The 23,029-nt window shown below is 32.9% G+C and overlaps 3 protein-coding genes across 4 annotated transcripts; 1 reads left to right on the top strand and 2 right to left on the bottom strand.

Moving 5' to 3' along the window:
- On the top strand, positions 1–2,361 carry PDV1 (plastid division1). Its single transcript, XM_012234734.4, has 2 exons — positions 1–370; positions 1,317–2,361. Exons 1-2 carry the CDS (start codon positions 65–67, stop codon positions 1,827–1,829), a joined length of 819 nt encoding a protein of 272 aa, XP_012090124.1. The 5' UTR covers positions 1–64; the 3' UTR covers positions 1,830–2,361.
- A 6,999-nt stretch (positions 2,362–9,360) lies between these two features.
- CRF3 (cytokinin response factor 3) lies at positions 9,361–11,217 on the bottom strand. Its single transcript, XM_012234736.4, has one exon. The coding sequence runs from the start codon at positions 10,714–10,716 to the stop codon at positions 9,637–9,639; it is 1,080 nt and encodes a 359-aa protein (XP_012090126.1). The 5' UTR covers positions 10,717–11,217; the 3' UTR covers positions 9,361–9,636.
- Positions 11,218–20,420: 9,203 nt separating this feature from the next.
- On the bottom strand, positions 20,421–23,029 carry UBC10 (ubiquitin-conjugating enzyme 10). 2 transcript variants are annotated; one of them, XM_012234737.4, is made up of 5 exons: positions 22,872–23,029; positions 22,686–22,763; positions 22,018–22,145; positions 21,311–21,415; positions 20,421–20,871 (listed from the first exon to the last, which is right to left on the bottom strand). In XM_012234737.4, the coding sequence occupies exons 2-5, from the start codon at positions 22,753–22,755 to the stop codon at positions 20,728–20,730; spliced, it is 447 nt and encodes a 148-aa protein (XP_012090127.1). In that variant the 5' UTR covers positions 22,756–22,763; positions 22,872–23,029; the 3' UTR covers positions 20,421–20,727. The 2 variants fall into 2 exon arrangements, with proteins under 2 accessions (XP_012090127.1, NP_001295745.1); NM_001308816.1 differs by lacking the exon at positions 22,872–23,029 and having other exon boundaries at positions 20,728–20,871; positions 22,686–22,755.

Genomic DNA, 23,029 nt, shown 5'->3' on the forward strand with positions numbered 1-23,029 from the left:
CCCTGTAGCCGAACGAGCGAAACTTTCCCTCCTTGAATTTTATTGCTTTCCCTAATTTTCCCACATGAAATGGAATATGGAGATTGAAGAAATTGAAGCAGTTCTCGAGAAAATCTGGGACCTCCACGACAAGTTGAGCGACGCTATTCACTCAATTTCCCGAGCCCACTTCCTCAACTCCGTCAGAAACCTGAGGAAGTCAGATAAGAAGAAACTCAACAACGATGATGTTGAGGACACTCGCTCTGGGTTTGTCTTTGTCAAGGATTTTAGGGTCGATGATAATGACTTCGCTATTCAAGAGGCCAAGAGTCTCAACGCCATCAGGACTGCTCTCGAGAACCTCGAGGATCAATTGGAGTTCTTCCATGTAAGTCCAATTTCGATTTCTTAGGGTTTTCTTTTCTTTCATGTAATTCATTTGTTTTTTCAATTCATGCTTGTTTGTATTTTGCTTGAATTCTGCTTGGACGGTGAGTAAATGTAAGGAGAGCCAGAAGCAATTTGGTTCTAGATATTGTGGTAGCCATGCATATTGTTAAATTTACTTGGAAATATTATGTGATTCCGGTAATAATTTAGTTGGAAATTGTCGAACCTGTTTTGGCTTCACTGCAGAATTAGGGAATGAATTGGGCACCGCACATTTATATTAATAAGTGCAGGTAAGATAGCTCTAGTCTATAAACAGCAGGAGCCCCAGAAATGAATTCAAGTTCTAAGGAGACAGAATTGTGGTAGATGTATAGATATAACATACAACCTTTTAGGATTGAGCTTAAGTGATGATTCTAGAAAGACTTGGCCTATGGAAAGGACCCACTGTGGCTTTTTGAGATTGATTTCAGTTCTTAAGAGTACTCATTGGATGATGTCTATACACATAGGAAGGAATGAAACCTGGTGCAAATAGAGTCTGATAAACATTTGTGAGGAGATTTTGCAGGTTGCACTTAGATAAAAGTATTTATCTAACAGACTAACACTAGAATTTGCATCAACTGAATGCATGGAAGAAAGATTGAACATGAAATCACATTTGCTTGCAGAAGTTATTTTGTTATGTGAGGTTAACAGAAGTTCTGGTCCTAGAATTCGAAGAACAATACTGGCTGATTTTTCAAATTTAGGTCTAAACAGTTGTGGTAGGCTTTGTTGAATTATTCCAGGTGCCTTTATTGATGCACCATTAAAATTATTTACATTAATTGCTGCAGTTTATGTATGTAAACATAATTGGTTCAGATTTATATGTGTAACTCTGAGATCTTTTAGGGAATATTCATGGCTCTTTTTTTCTTGTGCATGTTTTATAGACTGTACAAATACAACAGCGGGCTGAGAGGGATGCTGCAATTGCTCGGTTAGAACAAAGCAGGATTGTTCTTGCAATGAGGTTAGCTGAACACCATGGTAAGAAGTACAAAGTCCTTGAAGAAGCTTTAGCTTTTGTTGGGGATGTACATGATGCAAGTGACTTTGTTTCTCCTGAAAACCTTTATGGTTCATCTCTGAATCCATCCGATCAGAAACTTGATAGGTGCGACCAAGGGTCTAACATAGTGATGAAAGTTCTGATTTCAAGTTTTGACTTTGTGAGGACATCCCTTAAATGGGATCAGATGGGAGGGATGCTGGGCAATGCCGCTGTATTTGCAGTTAGCATGCTTGCATTGCTCCATTTGCATCAGGTAGCTTATAAGGAGCACCCATATAAGCAAGAAGAACTTATCTATCGCAATAGAAACGTGAGTAAAGCTCCTCAGATTGATGGATCTTCATCTAATGGTAATTTGAATCGATTGGATGTGATGTTGGCCAGGGGCTGAGGCAATTTGTAAGTTTGAAGTTTTAGTTGTTAGCTGAAAATGGGAAAATTCTTGCTGATGTTATAAATCAAGAGGTTCAATTATTTTTCAATTCTTCCTATGAAATCTGGAGGCTTGCAACAGTTAGCACGATGAGGAGCCAAATTTAGACTGCCATGCTATTAAGATGCAGATCCTTGTTAGTTAGGAATGTATATGAGGTTTCAGTTAGTGGTGGTTGATAAACTTTCTTTTGCCCTTTGAAATTCACTGTGCCCCAAATTCTGATCGAGTTAAACGCTACTTTATTACTGTTTTCATCTCAAACAGACAGCAATTCTTTTTTAAACAAGCAGGAAAAAGCAGCAAATCCACTAGGGGAATAGCAATCGTTGGTGGAGTTCAAGATGCATTTTCTCTTGGAAATTATGAAGTTTCATATTTGTAGTTGAAATGGATTTTGTCTTGTTAGTTTGTGATAGAAATGTTATGTTGTTCAGATGAAAGTTCTATGATAGAAATGCTTCTTGTGGAGTCTCCAGAGACACGAAAACTCCATCTTCTATAGTCTGCTTTGGTTTTTTAACTGTTAAAGTTGCTACTGTTACAAGATCGTTCTTGCATATCAAGTAACCATTTTAGATAAACTCTCCAAAATCAGCAACTCTAGGTGGAGCTTGAAACGGGGGACAAAAAGTGTCTGAAGGTCGTCCTGCATTATCAAGAGGCAAGAGAATCTTACGAAAATAGATCCATATCTGGAGTCATGGCCCAATGGGCTCTTTCAGGAGAAATGGATCATGATTCGATGTCGGGGACCCCTTGGTCCGGAATTCTTTAGCCATGACTAAACAGCTTAGGCCCAAATCAAAATTTTTTCTCTCGGTCCCCACTTCCTGTGTTGGAGTCTCTTTGCAGCTGTCGAGATCAACTATCAGTACAACTATTGTAACTGTAGAGTTGACTTGAATTGATTCTATAAACTGATTACATTACATGGCGTTGATTTAACGGCCATTTACAGACTATTCATTCCACTGTTTATCGAAGACAGTGGAATGTCTTCTGTCTGGCCGTCTGGGCGGGTCTAATTCTGACTGCATCCAACATAATTTGAACGCAAAAAACTTTCTAATAAACTAATTTTCCAAATTCAACGATTCCAACTATCGTGGCAATCGTGGATAATGGATATTTGTTTTGGGTTTATGTTAAAAAACTTAGCTTAGCAGGTATTGCGTCAAACACGTAATTGGAAGATGACAAATAGCAAAACCATAATGAAAAGGGAATGTCGGAAAGGTATACTTATGTGATGTTTTCTCAAGGCAAAAAAAAAAAAATTGGTCTGTGCTTTTTAATTTGTATATATAAAGAATTAGTAATAGGAAGCAAACAGACCAACAAAAGAAAAAAAAAAAAAAAAAAAGAAAGAAGAAGAAGGGAATTGGAAGGCAAAACCCAAAAGTTAAAGTTCCTATAATATGGAACACATAGTTTGACTTGTAATTGGAGGAGTGAGTTGTTTTGACTTTGGAAATTGAGAGGACAATTAGAAACATCCTTCTTTGTTTTATCCCTACATTTCCCCCTCTTTGTGATCTTCTGTAATCCCAAGTGGGACACTCACCCACTACCCCGTTTTCCCACAGGTCAATCTTTTTTATTTCTTTTCTTTCACTACATATTTCCCCTTCAAGCTACTACTAGTATTTCATACTTGTCTACGATTTCTTTTTTTTTTTTTTTTTTTTTAAATCCTGTTGCTGAAATATTTTAAATATTAATAATACGCATATTTATGACTAGGTTTGACTCAAATTATACATCTTAAATTTCTTTCTAGTTGAAATCTTAATTATATTCGATAATTTTTCTTTTTTTGACAAAAGCATAGATAGACAATTGAAAACAAAGTACTGATGATATATTTTTCTTCCTTCCAAGTAAAGCTGGCCATGAAACTCTCCTTTTGTGACTTAAGCCCCACTATGGGCATGGTAGATTTTCCCTTTTCCCCCCTTCTAACTTGATTTGTTTTCAACTCTTTGCTGGAAAGAAATGGAGAAGGCAACTTGCTTGAGGGAAATTATTTTCACAGTTCTAATGGACCCACTCACTAGTTAATCGAAAAAAGAAAAAAAAAAAAATGTCATGTGCTAACATTCAACAAGAAACTTTGAAGCCTGACTGGTAAAAGCTGAAAGATGAAAGAAAAGCCCAAAAAATAAAAAATCTTCACATTTTCCTTTTCTCTGCTCATCACCTGCTTCCCGGTAGGTGAAATTGAATTTAACTCGCTCTGCAATCTTCATCTGCCCACTTTTTTTTTTTTTTTTTTCTTTCTTTATTATATTAAGGCGGTTTCGCATATTTATTTCTGAGATATTTCCATTCTCATTTTATGGTCCGGAAATATATTCGAATCAATTTTCTTTTGAATAATTTTAAATAACTTACAAAACAATAAAATACTTGTAATCAAGTACGTAGCTCTTTGGTTGCCTTTGCCACCCTTGGATACGCATGCTCCCTCACCTACAATGCAAAGTTTGTAAGATGGTGCCTCCGCCACGTGTCTCATGATTAGCGGTGTTGACCCTGCATCATAATGGCCACGTGGATAAAGAAAAATTTGACTGTAAACAGGTGCAGTAGACCCATCCAGCCTTCACGTGCCACACCATCTGATTGTCTTCTGTTTACAATTGTTTTTTTTTTCCTTGTTGGGCCGAGATCCCTGGGCCCACCTCCTTGTTCAAAAAGTCTGATTCGCATGTGCATTGCAGCTCAGGATAGAAAACCGACGGTTTGATATTATGGGGCCCAAAGTTAATGCTTAGACGTAAGATTACGGCGACACGTGGATAACAGACGCTCCCAATATTGAGTAGTCAAACCCTTTGATGAGATCGTTGAGCCAAAATGGCATGATTAACATAAGATAATCATGATTAATTTAAGTTGAGTAGATTGTTAAATTTCTTACTGGGCCCAGTAGATTGGTGGGCCAGATCCATCCAATGCGTCCAAACTATATTGTTTTCACTGCTTTAATTTTGGCGGGCAAATCCTCCTCCAGTTAATAAATTTTTGTAAACTAGTTACTTTCGTTGTCAAGCTGTTACCGACTTTCGGATATGCCGACTGCAAGAAGTCAACATGTTGACTGGCATTTGTTGCATCTGGAAAAACCAATGTAATGAAATTGTAGCCAAGTTAATCTTTTCAAAAAATAGTTAATTTTTATTCACTATAAATTAAATAGCGGTAAAATTTTGAACTTATAACTTTAATTAAAATTCACCGCAAGATACAGTCGTTTTGCTGAATATTTAATTTTCTATTATGATAATAATTTAGCAAATTAATTTTACGAAAAAAAAAAAAGGTAAAATCATCGGGAAGTGCATGTAATGTAATGTAATGTGAGAACAGCAGGAGATAGCCATGTTTGCTGTGCAAGTGGGGACCAGAAAGGGCGTTGGAGAACACAGAGAAAAACGAAAGAAGATGACCGAAACAAAAACAAGTGAGAAAACAAAAGAAAGCGGTTCAGGTAATGTCGCTGTTCATTAATTTTGGTTTGAAACATATTTGCAGACTTGCGCTCTTAAAATAAAGCCTGCACCTCTAACTAGCCTTTCTTTTGCCTTCTTCTACCTTCTCAACACTTACAGTCGTAGATACAGTTTATCGCCGACTACCTATATATATGAAGGTCCTATTTTTGGGCTATAATTAAACTTTATTCTGGTAAAAAAAAATAATAATAAATTTAAAAAACTAATTAAGAACTATAATATTATGCATAAATTACGAGTTCTATCATCCATTTGTTTTGTTTTAATTGGAATATTGAGGTTTAATTAATTAATAGCTTATATACGTATATTTGTCATCAGTTGGTCCGTTTTATTGAGAAGATAAAACATTATGTCATCCAATTCTTAGCAATGAAGCAGCGAAATTTTATTGGAAGCCTAATGATAATGATAAGGTGACAATTTGGGTTGGATGAGGTAACGAATTAAACGTGTGCCCCCTCAGGCCTCAGCTGCACCACACTCTTTCTCATAATACATTAATACATCTACAGTGAACAGAAGTTAGTATAAATACACTGTATTGATTAGGATTTGATTAGATGTTGTTCTACTAAATACACCGTATAAATGCAGGAACTTTTTTATTTTCTCTCTCTTTAATTTTTGGTGGCTTTGGGACTTTGTTTATGCATATAATTCCAAAAAAATCTTGGCTTTTTTCCCATTTTATTTGGTATCTCTCTACAGTAAAACAATAAGTAAAGATGGTAAAATATTAAATTTGTGTATCAAGATTGTCGGTATTTCTTTATTTGGGTAAAAATAGTCGGTCAAGATTATTATGGCTCCAACGTGCATAGATGACAGATTGACATAATCTTTAATACAAACTGTAGAAGAAGCAAATTATATATAATTTCTAAAATTAATTAATTTTTAAATAAATTATATATCTCACGTGAAGGGAAGCATCATAATGAATCTTACTGTGATGATTTTAAATTATGAAATATTTACATATAATAATAGTAATATAATAAATTATCTTTACCTATTAATTAGCAATCATGCTGTGATGATTTTATGGTCGTTTTGTTGTCTATAAGAGTGAATAGACATTTGGCAGTCTGTATTGATTTTCCTTACATGGTGCTCAGACAAGTTCATGAATTCTAGTGTCATTTCTTGATATTTTGATTACTATTTCTTGATATTTCCTATATATAAATAAATATAATTTTCTAATAAATAGATGGAATTATATATTTTAGAAGGACAGCAATTTATGTAAATCAATTTTCTACGTCATTGATTATGGAAAAAGAATCAAATTGCATATTGATGATGAGAATTAGAATTTGGCATGTAAAATGATAAGGGCAAAAAAGGCAATTTGTTAGGAAATAAGTTTCTAATATGTATGTCATCAAAAATATTTATGAATTAACGGAGGCTTTTCTTGATATATTGTGCCGCCATTGTTGAATATTTATCATGCGCTAATATATCAAAATAAAAATAAAATTCTAAAAACATATAAAGTTCGGAATATTTTGATATTTCGTCAGCTTTTAACCATCCAAGATCCAATCCAATTATGGTTGGCTTAGCATATAAAGTTATAATTAGCCATAAGTAAATTACTTTAATTGTATGAAATAACTTACCAAATAAAGAAAGAAAACGAACTATATGAATCTTTATTCAGAGGAAAAAGTGTCAAAAAAGGAAAAAGAAAAAGAAAAAGACAAGGAAAAAGAGGAGAGCTGTAAATTAAATTCAATGAAATGGATGACTAAGCTAGTCTTTATATGACAAGGAAAAAGAGGAGAGCTGTAAATTAAATTCAAATAAAAAAGGAAATAAAATAACTCATCGCAACCATGACCCATATATGTTTTAATCCTTTTTATATAGTACTCGGTTTCTTTTTTATTAATTTTTTTGGAAGGTTTTATTAATATTGTATGTATACTTTCCTTAAATAAAATAAATTCCTAAAAAAAAAAAAAAAAAAAAAAATCCAATTTGCTCTCTTTTTGGGTTCAGAGCATCTCATGTATTACAAGTTCAATCAATCTCGTCAAAATGTTAAATTTGGTTTAATGTCTCTCTCTTAATATATAGTTTTCAAACGTAATTATGAAAAATGTGTTGTTGAACGTGTGGGAGGGTCTTGGCTTGTACTAGGGCTAATCCAACTTGTCCTCTTTTGTTTTTCCTTTTTACTGGGATTTTTCTCTTTTCTTGTGGGGGATAATTAAGCTGATGGTTCCAACTTTTTATTAATTATTATTATTATTATAAGAAAATTAAAAGATATTTTTAATTATCATATGGTCTGAGACATAATTATGAGGGCTTTTTGATATCCATGTTATATATGTTTCCTTGATTAACTGCGAAGCTAACTACTCAGTAATAGTATTCAAAGTGCCACTTAATTTAGATGCCCTCCAATGAGAATGCCTATCGGGCCCCGTTTCTAACATAATTATTCTTAGTTCCTAATAATATAAAATAATTAAGATGTTCTTAAATATTAAAAACTTTTTTTTGTATTCACTAAGAAGTCCGATGAGTCGAAATAACACTATATACTACATAATAAATATAGCCCTACTCTTAACTCATCAAATTAGTGAAACCTTATATAATTGGGAGGTCTCAACCCACTACTCGAATGGAGAAATAAAAATTTGTTCATAACCTTTTCAATATGAGAAATAATTTCATTTTAGAATTTATGTGTATATAGTGTAAGAGAAGGAAATTCTATGACTATATGTTTACAAATAATACATAGTTGACCAACATTCTGAAAATAAATTGAAAGAAGAAAATAGACGACGAGGAGAGACTGTGACATTCTCCGTGTGATTTTAGAAATAATTGCTGCAAGCTTCATACATATAAATATATATATATATATATATATATTTCTGTTTGAGTAATATGGAAGCAAGAAGCAATACTTGGAACAGCATGACGATGGGACCATCAAATATTCTTCATTACATACTTGTTTCTTTGGTTTATTTTAAGCTATTGAATGAAGGCAAATTATGATTTTTTTTTTTTCTTAAATTAAGAAACTGCATGCATATATATACTATATAATATTTTTTTTTATTTTTTGAACATAAACAAACCCAAAGGTTTATATAACTCGATCAGCATCATAGATAGTATTACAATCCTCTTTAAATAATGACTTATGATCTTCATAATGGGTACAACTCATACACCATCCTAACCTAAAATTAATAGAATTAAAATTGAAATAATAGTATTTTCAACATTGCAAATGGAATTTGCTCATGCGAATGCTGACTTTGTTGTGAACCTGAACCACCGTTTTGCTAAACTTTTTAGATGTGGTAAAAAACGACAAACTGAATTTGGAAAATTCGTCAATCGTTTTACATTGAAATGGGTTTGATAAAAATTAACGTCGCAAAATTAGTAACTGGTCCATAAAGTGCAAATTTGAACACTATTGCAACAATGACACCAGACCACAAAATGAATCAACTTTTTTCAAAAAACATATCTTTTCAATTGAAAAGCAAAGGTGGAATGTTAATTTCAATACGACTCTTACTCCGTCCACATTAATTCCGTCTCAACCAATCTTAATTATTGTGTTAATGTCTATAATGCATTAGCTAGTAACAATTAATGTTAACCCGGTTTTAATCCACCATTATTATTGTTTTACTTTTTTAGCCTTTCTAGACTTCTTTAACTTTGCGGCCACACGACAATTTTTTCGCGTGCTTGTCATACATTTTGGAAAATAAATAAATTAAAAAAATAATATTGTAGACCTCGATTTCACATGTACCGAGTCGCACCGTCTTGACTCAATCGACCGGCCAGAACCGCAAATCACGCCTACTCGTGTGGGGCAAAAAGAATGCCACTGTGGCACTTTTAAGATTATACCATATTTTATTTAATCATTAATTAAATAAACACAAGATTTTGGAAATAACTCTGCATTAGTAAGTAGAGTGTCTAAGTATTATTATTATTATTTTTTTTTAAATATAATAAAGTACAAAATCTCAGCAAAACTCCACTCGATTCTCCGTCCATTCTTTTAAACGGAGATACTTTAACAAACAAATAAAATATAAAAATATATTATATAAATAGTAACAAAACTGATAAAAAAAAAAAAAAGCCGGATTGTATTGTCACCGGTGACAAAATTTGCCGTCAAATAGGCAAGCAAAACGGTGGCAGCCGGTCAGTACCAGACATGAAACCCTCTCTCATAGTGCTACAAGCGGTTCTGAGAAAAACAAATCTCCGATATCTTGGAAAAAGTCATCCTCTTGGTGATTGAATGATCCAAAGTCTTGAGGCATATCCGCGAATATGTCACTGAAATCTTCATGACTTGATATAGTCTCTTGTAAAACGATATTGCTTGTTGTCTTCGTTATTGTATCATCATCGAAGAGTGAAGGTCCTGTACTCGAAAAATTGAAGAAATCATCTAAAAATGGTTCCTCCAAAAACGGCAAGTCCAACGGCAATAAATATTCTGTTGATTCATCGGATAAAATGGTTTCGCCTTCGCACTCTTGTACTACTTCTTCCGTTTTAATTTCTAATTTTGTTTCTGTGACCCGCTTTTGCGGTGGTTCCGATGATTCTTCACTCAGGTGAGTTCTGAAGTTCAGAACTGAGGTAGGAGATGCCAGATTGTGAGATTCACCACCAGATTCGTACCCAGAGGTTGAAGTAGCATTTGTTTCAGTCTTTTCCTCTACTTGTTCTGTTTCCGCTTCTGCTGCTTCTTCTCTTCTCGGAGGTGTCATGAAGTTTGTTAAAGCATCCGGCCCTCGAAGTTTGATTGCAGCATTGTCATATACCATGGCAGCTTCTTCAGCTGTGTCATAAGTACCTAACCATAAACGTACACGTCTCCCAGGATCTCTAATCTCGGCGGCCCATTTTCCCCATGGCCGTTGTCTTACACCGCGGTACTTCCTGCCATTATTAGAATTAGCTGTATTCAGTTTGAGCCGCCGGTGAGCCGCCGGTAATTCAGTACCTGCTCTTTTTCTTCCATTGGCTATAGGAATGATTTCTTTGCAGCCTTCTTCGATGCTAATTTCATTCACATAGCGTTTAACTCTCTGGCGGCCAAACAACTCGCCTTCTTCATCGCTGGAGGAGTCGGTGGCGTCGGGGTCCGTCACTGATATCCGTACAACCCGCGGCGGATTGTGCTCTAACCGATTCCTGTCATCCTTTCTGGGCTTTAAGGATGGTTTTGTAAATTTTTTCGTGACTTGTTTGTGTTCAGTGTACTTCATAGGACATAGGATACTTTGTTCCATCATTTCTATGATTGTGATATGTTTTGTTCAACAACTTCTCGGATTCTTTATTGGCATAGAAGATGCGGAAGAAGAGAGAGAAAGAAGGTGAAGAGCCGGGAAGAGGAAGACTAGTACAGAAATTATTTGAAAAGGGAGTTCACTCACTATTAAACTCTGACTCCCTTTAAACAAAGGGGACTCAATTTCCAGACTTAAAAGGGAGACACTACGGTCTCTGTCAAAATCAGAGAATGTGAGACGGCCTAAAAGAGGAGTATCAATTGATTTGCAAAATAGGAAGAAATCAGCAAAATAGGAAAAAGAATAAAATCTTAGATTCTTCCTAATTGTATAAACTTCAGTTGTTGTTTTTTTCCTGTACTGGAAGCTAATGATAAGTGGAAACTCAGACCGAGAGGAAGAAGGAGATGGGAAGAAAAGAGGAAACGTACCGGGAAAAAATCTCCAGTAATAAAGAGAGAGAAAGACAAGCAGAGTTTTAGTTGCATCCGATACTAAAACACTGAAATCGCTGTTTTATAGGATCCCAACAGCCGAAATTGGAAAACGCCAATTATTAATAATTTACTAATATTTCCATTCATATTAATTTCCTTTTTAATTCTTTTCTTTTTTTTTTTTTTAAAAAAATATTTTTATTTTCTATCTAAAGCAAAATTAGTTAGGGGCAGGTTGTATCAAAACCGGTGTGTCGGGTCGAAGATTCCGGCCACGGCCCAAATACACTATACGTTACGTCGCATCCTGATGATGAATTACGATTTTGACACGTAGCAACATAGGGCCCATGGGAAAGTCTGGCCCAATTGGAGAGCATCATAAGGTGCTTACTCAGCATCTCGAATAGTGTGATCCTTGTCACGTGAGGCCCAAGATACCCGGGTCCGTTTGAATTAGGTAGTCAAATATGCTGGATTAGGAGTACATCACTTGTTTGACCACTTAAATTGCTTAAGTATCTTGTAATTACGTTTAATTCCCTTAATTACTCTTGTAATTACTGTCGTAAAGCCTTGGTGTTAGAATGGAGTGGGAGAAGGGTAATTTGGGGATATGATTTGTTTATGACACTTCATATTGTGCTGGCTTAATATAACTTTTTATTTTTACCATTTTTAAGATTTTGAAAGTTTCAAGTTAGAACTATTTTTTTGGTTTTTGTTCGCTTGTAATCTTTTTATAATTACTTTTTTACAGCCAGCACTAACGTGGCCGGCAACCTAGAATTCGCCGCCATTTATAATTTGGTTTTGTACGTCTCTGGGCTTTCTCTGCTCTCCCGATTTCCATAACCGAGACATATTTATTCTACTTTCTTTCCATAGTGCGTGTTTAACACGCTCAACAAAAACAATTCTTCATAAATTGCATGAATATTTTTCTCAAAATTTACGGTTTTCTTCTATAAATAAAAATTAATCCATTTGTTAATGACAGTGTTAAAAATTTGAATCCTCACTGTTAAAAAAATTTACATCGATATGAGCACAGTTTAAACATGGATAGCCGTATTCAAACAGAACGCATTTCATCTATTCCTTCAAATTTTTTTAAAAAATATCCCTCTAGAAATTACAAATTTTGTGCTGTTTATGTTAAACGTTTATTATATTACTGATCTCTCATTTTTTTTTATGTTAGATGATTTCAAAAAATTTAAAACATAAATAAATTTGAACTCTAAAATTCAAAATTTTAGATTTCATTTTTCACTTTCATTTTAATCGATAATAAAATTAGGATAAGATTTGCTTATTTAGGGACAAACAAATAAAAATGAATTTTTTAAAAATTATTATTATCTTTTTTTTTTTCCTTTTGAATTATAAAAAATGACTTTATTGGAATTAAAAACTGTCAACAAGTTTAAGCACATCTTTGTTACAAAATTATAATATAAAATCAAGAAGAAAAATAAAAAAGAACTCTGCTTCAAACCCTCCGGTGGCGCGTTGGACCTGGTAATCGGGAGACAATCACCTGCCTCTTACCTAATGGTCATCGCCACTTCCTCCGGTGAATTTGTTGCCAACCACCGTCCTGTTTTACTGTACACACATCTCTCATCATGCACATCATGAGTTGGAATCCAACATTTTTGTCCGTCCGATTTTTGTACTACAAAAGTCAACATCACTATACTAAAGTCATCACAGAGCTCAGTGATTTTGGACCAACCGTACAATACCCAGAACATTAGGAATTGACGCGTTGGAAAATAGTACAATTTTTTTAAATAATATATGAAAATAGGAAAAATCAAAAAAGGAAGGAAAAATCAAAATTTTTTTCTTTACATTATTTCTGCCCAATAGGAATTACGTCTATATAAGAAGTTTCTTTCACATATGTAAAGTATTAAGAAGAGGTTTCTAATTGCACAATGAGTGACGTAATCTTTTCCTTCTTCGTGAAAAAGGAGAGACAAGGAAGGGAACTAGTTAATTAGTTAAACATGCTTAAAGTTGGTAGCATTATCTTTTTATTTTTGGGATTTTTTTTTTTGAAAAATGGGAAATTGCTACATAGAGTTATCTTTTATAACAATAATAAGGGGAAAATAATATATTTTTTGAGACTGGAAAAGTGAAACAATTTTAAAAAATTAATCAAATTTTAAATTTCATCGCCTAATTAGAAAAATTAGCTTTCAATGAATATATACTTCTTTTGCCCGAAATTCTTTTTTTGATTTGAACTAATTTCATTTTGGATTTGTAATAAATGGTATTCCATGTTTTTGGGAAAAAAGAAAATGCTTGTCGAGAGAATTAGAGGGACAAATGTTGATGCATTTTGTTTTGATGGTCAATTTTTTAAAAGGAGGAGCAACAGAAAACCTATCCCAAGAAACAAAATACGTACCACTAATTTTCATGCATAATAATAATATGCCAAAATAGGAAAGTTATGATTTTTTTTTTTTTTTTTAAATATAGAATCTTTTTGCTTTCTAATTTTCTGCCAAAAAATTAAAGAAAATATGTAAATTGGCATTTTCAATTATTAAGAGAAAATTATTGATTGTCCAACCTGAAAAGTTCTTTTAAAAGAAAGAACAGAAATGTAAATTATCGAATTAGTTGCTTCGATCCCTTTGTCTGATCATTACAAACCTACGAGTAGTAAAAATGTCTGCTTAAATTCCATCATCTTGTCCTCATCGAATTGCTAGCGACTCCATAGCCTTCAGTTGTAAGAAGCTCCAAGGATTAAGGAACTAACAAACATTACATTACCAGAGGATAAAAGACAGAAGCTACGATATTTTCTTGCTTACAATAACAGGATATTGGTTTATTAGTCAATCTTTTGACTCCAAGAAAAACCCAAGTTAGCAATTTAATTTTCAATAATAAAGATTATCAAGGCAAATTAATAATTTTTGTTGTTTAAGCCTCGAGAACATACAATTAATACAAGAAACAAAAAAAGCCGACTAAACTTTTGTTTCTTTTTAAAACAAAACAATTTTAATTCCCTAAAAAGGAACAAAAAAAACTTGAATTTATACAAATATATAAAGGTTAGCGATGTATGGTTGCGTACGTGTCTACCAATGATTGGCGGTTAGAACTCACCATCACAGGTAGGTAACTGAGTAGATAGAATCTAATTAGCCGAATTGGATGATATGGAATTTTTGGTTTATACAGCACCTGTTTGTGTTTAGACATATTTGTAGATTTAATGGTATAAACATTTGGAGCCAAACATTAGGAAGTACAAAGGCATCACGCCTAGCATGCTTCCATCTATATATTATCCATTGACCATATGGCTATAATTATGGTCAAATTGGTCACATGATGATGTTATGTTGTATTTCTACCGTACGTATTACGTAGTGTGGCAAGTATTTCTTCCGTTAAAAGTAAAAAAAAAAAAAAAGTCATTTGTATAAATAACGAAAAACATTATAATTCAATATTTGTCACCTTATTCATAAATTTTCGCGCATTGGTATATAGAAAAACACTATAATTAAGTATAATGATCAGCAAAAATTAAAACATACTCCTTTTCAATATCCACTTTAATTACAATAAGTTGAAATATTTGGATTAGTGAATACCTAATTTTTAATTACATAGTAATTAATAACTCTTGCTGCTTATTTGAATCAGCGGTGATAATTAAACGATCTTGCTAGCTCGCCAGGAGGTTTTGGAAATGGCAGAATGAACAGTTAGAAGACAATAATTTGGTTTTGGTCAATTTGTTTGTGTGCTAATTTTAATATTAATTAATATTATTATTTGAAAATGCTAATTGTCTTAGCTAGTCAAAAGACAAAAACCAAATGTTGATGACTAATTAATCATATATTTTATAGAATTGATTCGGTGGACGCAGTTCCCATTTCATATATATATCATTAAGAGGTAATTAATCAAGATTATGGCGTAATTGTAGTGTATATGTTGGATTTGCGTGAGGGGGAGAAAGGGTTAAAGATCCCATGATTTAGAGATATATGGATTAGCAAAGACAAACATGAAAGTTGAAGAGAGGTTCTTGGACATTGGCCCCTCCATTGAGCCAAGTGAAAGCATGAACAAAAGACAGCTAAGGAAGTACACCAAATTCGACAAATCACCGATGCTCCTCTCACTTATATATATATATATATATATATATATAAGTTTAAATATTTGTATTTTTAGAAAATCGTCAAATGAATATGTAATCTTTTTTGTTAATATATATTTGGTGGTTTGCCAAAACAAAGCAGGGATAAGTCAATGAGCAGCAAGTCCAAGATCTTTCTTGCTGGGTTTCTTTAGTTTTTCCTCTCAAATAATCATAACCTTAATCATGAATAAGTTATTCCGCATCAAACCCTAGACACCCTTGATTCCAGTGTTACCGGCTACTCTTGCTCTCTTGTGTTTTCTTTAGATAGGAGGAACAGCTTCTCCGTCGTGCATAAAGCCATACACCGTTTCTGTGTTTAGTCCTCTCAAAGCCTCAAAGGTTATATTTTGTATGCTTCAAATCTTTTACACTTAGACCCTCTTTAACCTATGGTTAAAGATACAGACAAATTCAGTGTGATTGGATGATACTATCGCAATAAAGATTTAATCTCAAATTAATTAAGGTTTATTTACTTTTATTTCGTTATGTTGGAAACTTAATCGGATTTGTTATTTTATTTAAATTCATTAGTAAAATGTATCTCAAATAATATTTTTTTAATCCAATGATGACATTTCCAAGCATTAAATTATGAAGGATTAAGCATTGTTAGGTTTAGAGCGAGCTAGTAGAAAGAACTCTATTTTTTTTGAATTACATGATTAAATAGTAAGAAAAAAGTGAGGTGAAAACAAAGGGAAAAAGTGGTAATTTCTGGCACCGAACATGAACATGTGAAAATCTTCTCCAAACTGACAAAGCGGTACAACGTATACATGAAAAAAGAACATACTTTTAATTTTCCTAAAAACAATATTTTTTTTAATTACTAGCTAAAATTTAACCAAAAAAAAAAAAAAAAAGTATCTATGTACCTTTCGATATATCCTACATCCATGCATGGTTTAGCATGCTTTCCTTCACTTTTGGCAGAAAGATTGCAATAAATTTAATAAATAAAAGAAATGGGATGAAAAAACAAAAAATTCAAAGAAAACGAAGAAACGACAATCACATTGAACATGTAATATTAGTCACGGGAATTCTTTGTACTGGTAAAAACCAACTCATCATCTATAAGAACAAAACGTTTCAAACTTCTGTCACTCTAGATATTTCAAAAATACTGTATTGATGCATAGTGCCCACACATTTTTTTAATTAGAAACAAGGAAAATCCCTGTATTTCTAAAATTAATTTCAAAAACATATATTTAAAAAAAAAAAAAGAAAGAAAGAACAGAGAGATAGATAGAGGAACAAGATCTGTTCTAAAAAGAAGGGCCACCTCTCAACAACGTTGAAGCTTTATTAAGATGTCGGTCTTAATTGTATATGTATAAGAAAACAAAATTAAAGCTCGGAATTTTATGAAACCTTAATTATAAAAGATGATGCATAGGTTATGGCTATTAAGCTAAGCAGTAACCACAACTCCAAGAAAAGTTTATGTAATCTTCCATCACAAGCAATTCACAAGCTTGTCTTTGAAGCAAGAGATGTTGGTCCCTATCTCCTCTCCTCTTCCACAGTTTTTCTTTTCTTAAAAATAAAAAAATAATAATAAAAAAAAGGGCTATGATTATGCATTTGCATATGCTTCCTCTGTATAAAATTATAATTGAAAGTCTCTTTGCACTGTGCTGACCATTAAAATTTTAAAAATACATATAAATTTGACACCATTTGGAAATATACATACGTGGCTGAAATTGAAGTGTCACGTGCTGCTCTCTCTGGGATTTGAGTTACTATAGAAGACACGAGTAACTCCAAATTTTTGCCTTAAGAGTGGATGACCGGCGCAGTCCACTGTAGGTCCCACCGACAGAATTTCACTGTTGAACTGAACTGCCGGTGACCGGCGCCGTTTACGGTTTCCCTCGGAGACTGAAGAAAGGCACGTGTTCCTCCTGCCCATGTGGGTTGATGTGGACCTCTACTAGGCAAACTAAAATGGGTATTATTTTACTGTTATACACACAGATTGCATTATAATTTCTTTCCTTTTTTAATCCTAAACTATGTATATTTATTATTAGGAATTTGTGAAATTCAATTATTTGAGCCTAAAAATAAGGGATATGATACATTAATTATAAATATATATCAAAACTCAAATTAACAGTAAGAGATATTTGGTTTGGTTACAATTATTAGTTTTTAAAATCTCAAAAGCCATGAAAAATGGAGAATAGCTGGATTGTGTTCAACAAAGAATCCTCTTTTCATTTTTTTTTTTTTTTTTTTTTTTTTTTTTTGTTGCTTGCATGTGAGCTTTGAATTATTTCCCTGTCCTTACTGGACCGAGCCATCCCGCTCTTATTTATCATGTTTTAGTAATTTTCGACCACTCTAGTTTAATTCTCGTCTTTTAATAGATTTCAGTGTCTCATTTATTACTTGTAATTTAGAAATATCTATTATTTCTTGCATCGAAAAATATTGTTAAATAGGAAAAATATCTTTGTACTATACATTCTGAAACCCTAATGGTCGAATTTATAATATAGCATCAAAAAGGCTAATGCCTAGCTTGATATATTTCTAATTAATATTATCTTTCACTGAACAATTACAAGTCATTAGACAATAATTAGTGATTAATACAGTAATAATCTGCAACCCATTACTAATTAATTATGAATCGAATATCCAGCATTGCAGTTGTTTTTCATAATTTGCGACGAAAATATTCTTCCCAAAAAGCTGTTTAGTGGATGTTAGATTGTGAGTTTTAGCTTTGTACTTTGTCTTCACTAGAAATTTTATTTTGTTTTCTTTCCCTTTGGTCATCTGTAATGTACATAACATGTACCTTAACTGAGATTAGGTTTAAATTTATTTTAATAAACCGGATTTTCAGGGACCATGCTCTCTCTCTCCCACTCGTGGACACGACCCATTTGTACCTAATTTTTTTAATCTTTAGCTTAACTCAAGATTTCTACATACCTGAAGATTTGACACGTGTATTTAATTAATTAATTAGTTAGTTAATCCAAATATATAAACGACATGGGCCACCATGTTCTGTTGTAGTATTAAGTTAATAATAATAATTAAAACACCTAAACAAAGTTGAATGGTTTTGGGTTTTCTGGGGAACAAGAAAATATTAAATTAGGGTTTTCAACTTCTAGGCATGGCTTCTTTCAGTTCTTGCCTTCTGGACTTGCTATTAACTTCAAGCTGACATGAGTTGTATTATAATATATTTTTATTGGTACGGAATGATAAAATTATTTCTTTAAAATAAATAAAAAAAAATCAATTACTCTTTTGATTTTTTTTTTCTTTCTTAATTAAAATTATAATGATTCCACGACATAATAAAACCTAGAGGTATGACTAAAACCAAGACACTGAATCAAGATTAAGTAATTAATTATTTGGTTTAGTGAGTCAAATAAATAATATAACCTCCATAATTTCATGAATTTTTGAGACTATTGTGTTATGTGTATCTAATAATGAAAGGAAGCATCTTTTGTCCTTCCATTCAATCTTACAATGCCATCTCTGGCCCTAAATTTCATGAAATAAAATTATTAGTCCCATAAGTTTAATTAACGAACATAATAATTATTTTTTAAATTAAATTAATGTGAAATACTAGTTGAATCTATTACCCGTATTTGCAACTTGGTATATGTTATTTAGGAATAATAGTATTTTATCATTAATTAATTGTTTTAGATGTACTCTGTTTGTATATAAACACAATTTGTTTAAAATTATTATATGTGACGAATGAAGTTATTAATTCCCTTAAATTCTAATAAAATATTCATTAATTTAACTGAATAACTCTTATATTTTTAAAACGATTTATATTTATAGAAAAAAAAAACTACTTTTAAGTTTTTTTCACAATACAAATACTATTATTTTCAGATTGTTGCATAAAGTAATCTATCCTTTTGTTTTTTATGAGGCTGTATATAATGAGTTATAATCAAATATAATATATTATTTTAATCAATATTGAATAGAAATATATTTTTTTACATTAAAAATATGCACAGAAATGGCTTTTTTTTCATATAGTATTTATTCTTAGGAAAATATTTGTTCGTAACACGATCACATGAATAAGAAGGATAAACTTATAAGAAATAGCATAAGCTGTGATACGTGTACTCATCTTGAGGTAAGGCCCCTTGCCTCAAACAAAGTTTCACTACATGCACTAAGCTCAGGCCCATTATCTAAAAGCAACTACTTTGGGCGATCTGTACAAACTTGGTGTCGTTTCTTTTATTTTTGTTTGAGCTTGATATATTTATTTATCCAAAATTTTGCAACTTTTTCCCTGATTCCTTTTTTACTGTGTTCTTTCCTCTCTATCATTTTCTTCGACCTCAATTGATTCCACTTCTTCCATCGTCACCACCATGCTTCAACCTAATTGCAAACATAAATTAATCATGCAAGCACATTTTATTGCCAATCTCGAAGAACCATAGGAAAGTTAAAAATGAACCGTCTCTTTTATAAACGCAAAGAGCGCAATAGCACAATGGATGAAACTGCACTTTATGAATACAACTATACAAGAAGGCAAAAACATTATTAAACTGTTTATAAAGAAACAGTTCGACTCGTAAACATTGCGAAATTAAGAGAATTGTTAGTTGTTAGAATTTCCCAGCGCTGGTAAATTGGCGCGTCACCAGCAAGCGAAATCAGCGGATGAAATACTTACCATCTAAATTACCAAATTGGGGGTGCAATAATAATAAATTAAATAGCAAAATCCGGCTTCTTTTATTTTATTTCCATTATTATTGGCTAAAGCCTAAAGGTACCAAAATCACTACCAATATTATTATTTTAAACCATCATTTCGTAGTAATTATTATTTTAACAAGATAAAAGCACATAGAAGGCCTCAAATGAAGATCAGACCACGCCCCAGTCATATCCTCACTCAGAAAAATCAGCCTCCTCAGTTAGATGTCTCATTTCATATACTCCAACTATGAGCTGGTTCTGAGGTTTAAGTTTGGTCATCAAAGAGGGAAATTACATGGAAACACCCCATCCCCAAACGCAAAACATTCACGAACAGGTCATATTTGATTCATAAGCAGATACAAAGTCAGACAGAATATGGGACACATTCACAGTTTGAGCGTACATAAGTTGACATTAAATTGGGGACACATTTGCACAGTTCCCACTTTAATATTTTATCCATACATCAATTGAAACGCAACATATATATGTTTTCCTTGAGCTAAATCGTTATTATGGACCTCCTTAAGCCCATTTTGATTGGAGACAGGACAAACATTGATACACAACTGAAACACAAAAATAAAATGAATAGAAAATGACCTCCCCTCGCAAGCACCAGATACCATTTTAGCCCATTGCATACTTTTGAGTCCAGCTTCTAGCGGTTGTCTCATACTTATTCCTGTCTGTCTTGTACATGTGTGCTATCTCTGGCACTAACGGATCATCAGGATTGGGATCCGTCAACAAAGAACAAATTGAAAGCAACACCTACAGAGCATGAAAACAGTCTTACACAATTGAAAACCTTAGCAGTGTGTAGAAGCTGACCAGACACCAGAGAAAGATGTTAAACATTACTGATCCTTGAAATTGACTTGATTTAGAATGTTGAAAATAAAGTGCCTAAAAATAGGAACATGATCAAGAAATATTTGTTTTTAAGACAGCTGTTAATTTCTGTTTAAAGATGAGTAACTTTGGTCAGTGCAGATTCTACAAGGATTGACAGAATGTCAAGAGTTTTTGCTTGCATCATTTCTCCTACCACATGAATGATTAGCGATGAAATGAATAACAACTACAGTTTCATAAGTTGCAGTGGCAAATGAATGATGTAGTTCACTTAGAAATTTCAGAGATTATTAGCAAAAAACAATGTCATGTTCAGAGCTAAAGAAGAGTGATTTCAGAATTATGAAATAAGAACCTTAGATATGGTTAGAGCAGGGCTCCATTGCTCCTTCAATATGTCAAGACAAATGCTCCCGTTGCTGTTAATATTTGGGTGGAATACCTTTGTTCTGAAAGCCACCTGGATGATAGGTCCATGTAAAATTAATGACACATGCATATCCATAAACATGAAGCAAACCAAATGATAAACAATGAGACACAGATCAACAAAATAAAATCATAAAGAAAAGACATTCACATGGCCTCACAGCTAACTTCCTCTGTCTGTACTCTGTACAGATAAGGCCCAATTGTTAAGGTCAATAATTGTTTCTTTTCCTTATTTTAAAAGGTGGTCCTGAGCTCAGACTAACAAATTGTTTCAACTAACAAAATAAGGAGAAAGAAATATGAGAACATACTTCTATATTAAAGAGAAATACCTAGGGATAACTTTAGATACAAACTAGCATTAAGCCCAAGTTCACCAAGAGGAAGAGAGAGAGAGAGAGAGAGAGAGAGAGAGAGAGACAAAAAAAAAAAAAAAAAAAAAAGCCTGTGCATTAAATTTATGTAGATAATGTAGATCATTATAAGCTAGCAACTATACCACTGAACAGGAAATATAGTAACTTAGAAACCATTTGAGACTTCATCAAACAAGCACAATAAACAAATGAAGAAAACTCCAAACAATTAAAACAAGATGTTACACTTGCACATAGAAAGCAAACAACATACCTTGGGAGGCTTAAATGGATAATCCGGAGGGAAATGAATAGTAACAAGGAAAACACCCCCTGCATATGGACTGTCAGGGGGACCCATGATCGTAGCTTGCCAATGAAACATGTCTTCAGCAACGGGACCTAAAACATTCCAGAAAAGGCAAAATAATCAATAAAAGAAAGCACAAAAGAAAGACATACAATTAACCAGGCATTAAGCACAAAATTCACTTGCTATACCTTCAAAATATATATTGCCATGTCCATTTGGAATAAGCATACAGATCATGTAATAAAAAAAATAACTTGTAAATTATGGTTATGGTTTTTTTCCCCTACTTTGCAACACGTCCATACGTTTCCAGCATCATCAATTAAATGAAATACAAGCTTACAGAACCAAAAGCAAATCTCAATTCCCAACAAAACATGCAACAAAAATTCGCAATACGTAATTTACAATTTTGCAACAACATATTCTCCGGTAGCCTTCCTTTGACAGATAGAACAAGTATCCACAAAAAGGGATATATGAAATCGAATACATCAAAGTAAATGAGAAAATCAAACAAAAGAAAATCCATAGTAAGACCTAACCATAGAATTAAAAAAAAAATGGAATCTCAAGTCAAACAAAAAGAATGATAGATAAAAAAAATCACAGAAATAAAAGAGAAATACCAGCGCTGCATGATGTGGGAGGATCCTTCTGTAAATCCTTGAGTTCCTTCAAGATCCGCTTCGACGCCATCTCAAAATCTGCGATCTCCGTTCAGATCAAGATCAAAACAAAAACAAACACATGCATAGAAATATAAATACAACACCTATGTATATAAATAGATAAAATAATCAAAGAGAGGGTACCAGGGACGAAGAGATTATCGATCCTCCTTCCTCCCTCTTGTGGGTGAATGGTAGTTTCTGGGTGGATGGTGGGATGATTTGAAAGGACACGGAGAGAACAATCAGCGAAACAAAAGAAAAAAAAATAATGGTGGAGGAATTTCGGATTCGGTAAGGTG

The sequence above is a fragment of the Jatropha curcas genome, chromosome 10 (assembly GCF_041381405.1).
Source record: "Jatropha curcas cultivar XTBG-Jc1 chromosome 10, XTBG_Jcur_1.0, whole genome shotgun sequence".
Lineage (NCBI taxonomy): Eukaryota > Viridiplantae > Streptophyta > Magnoliopsida > Malpighiales > Euphorbiaceae > Jatropha > Jatropha curcas.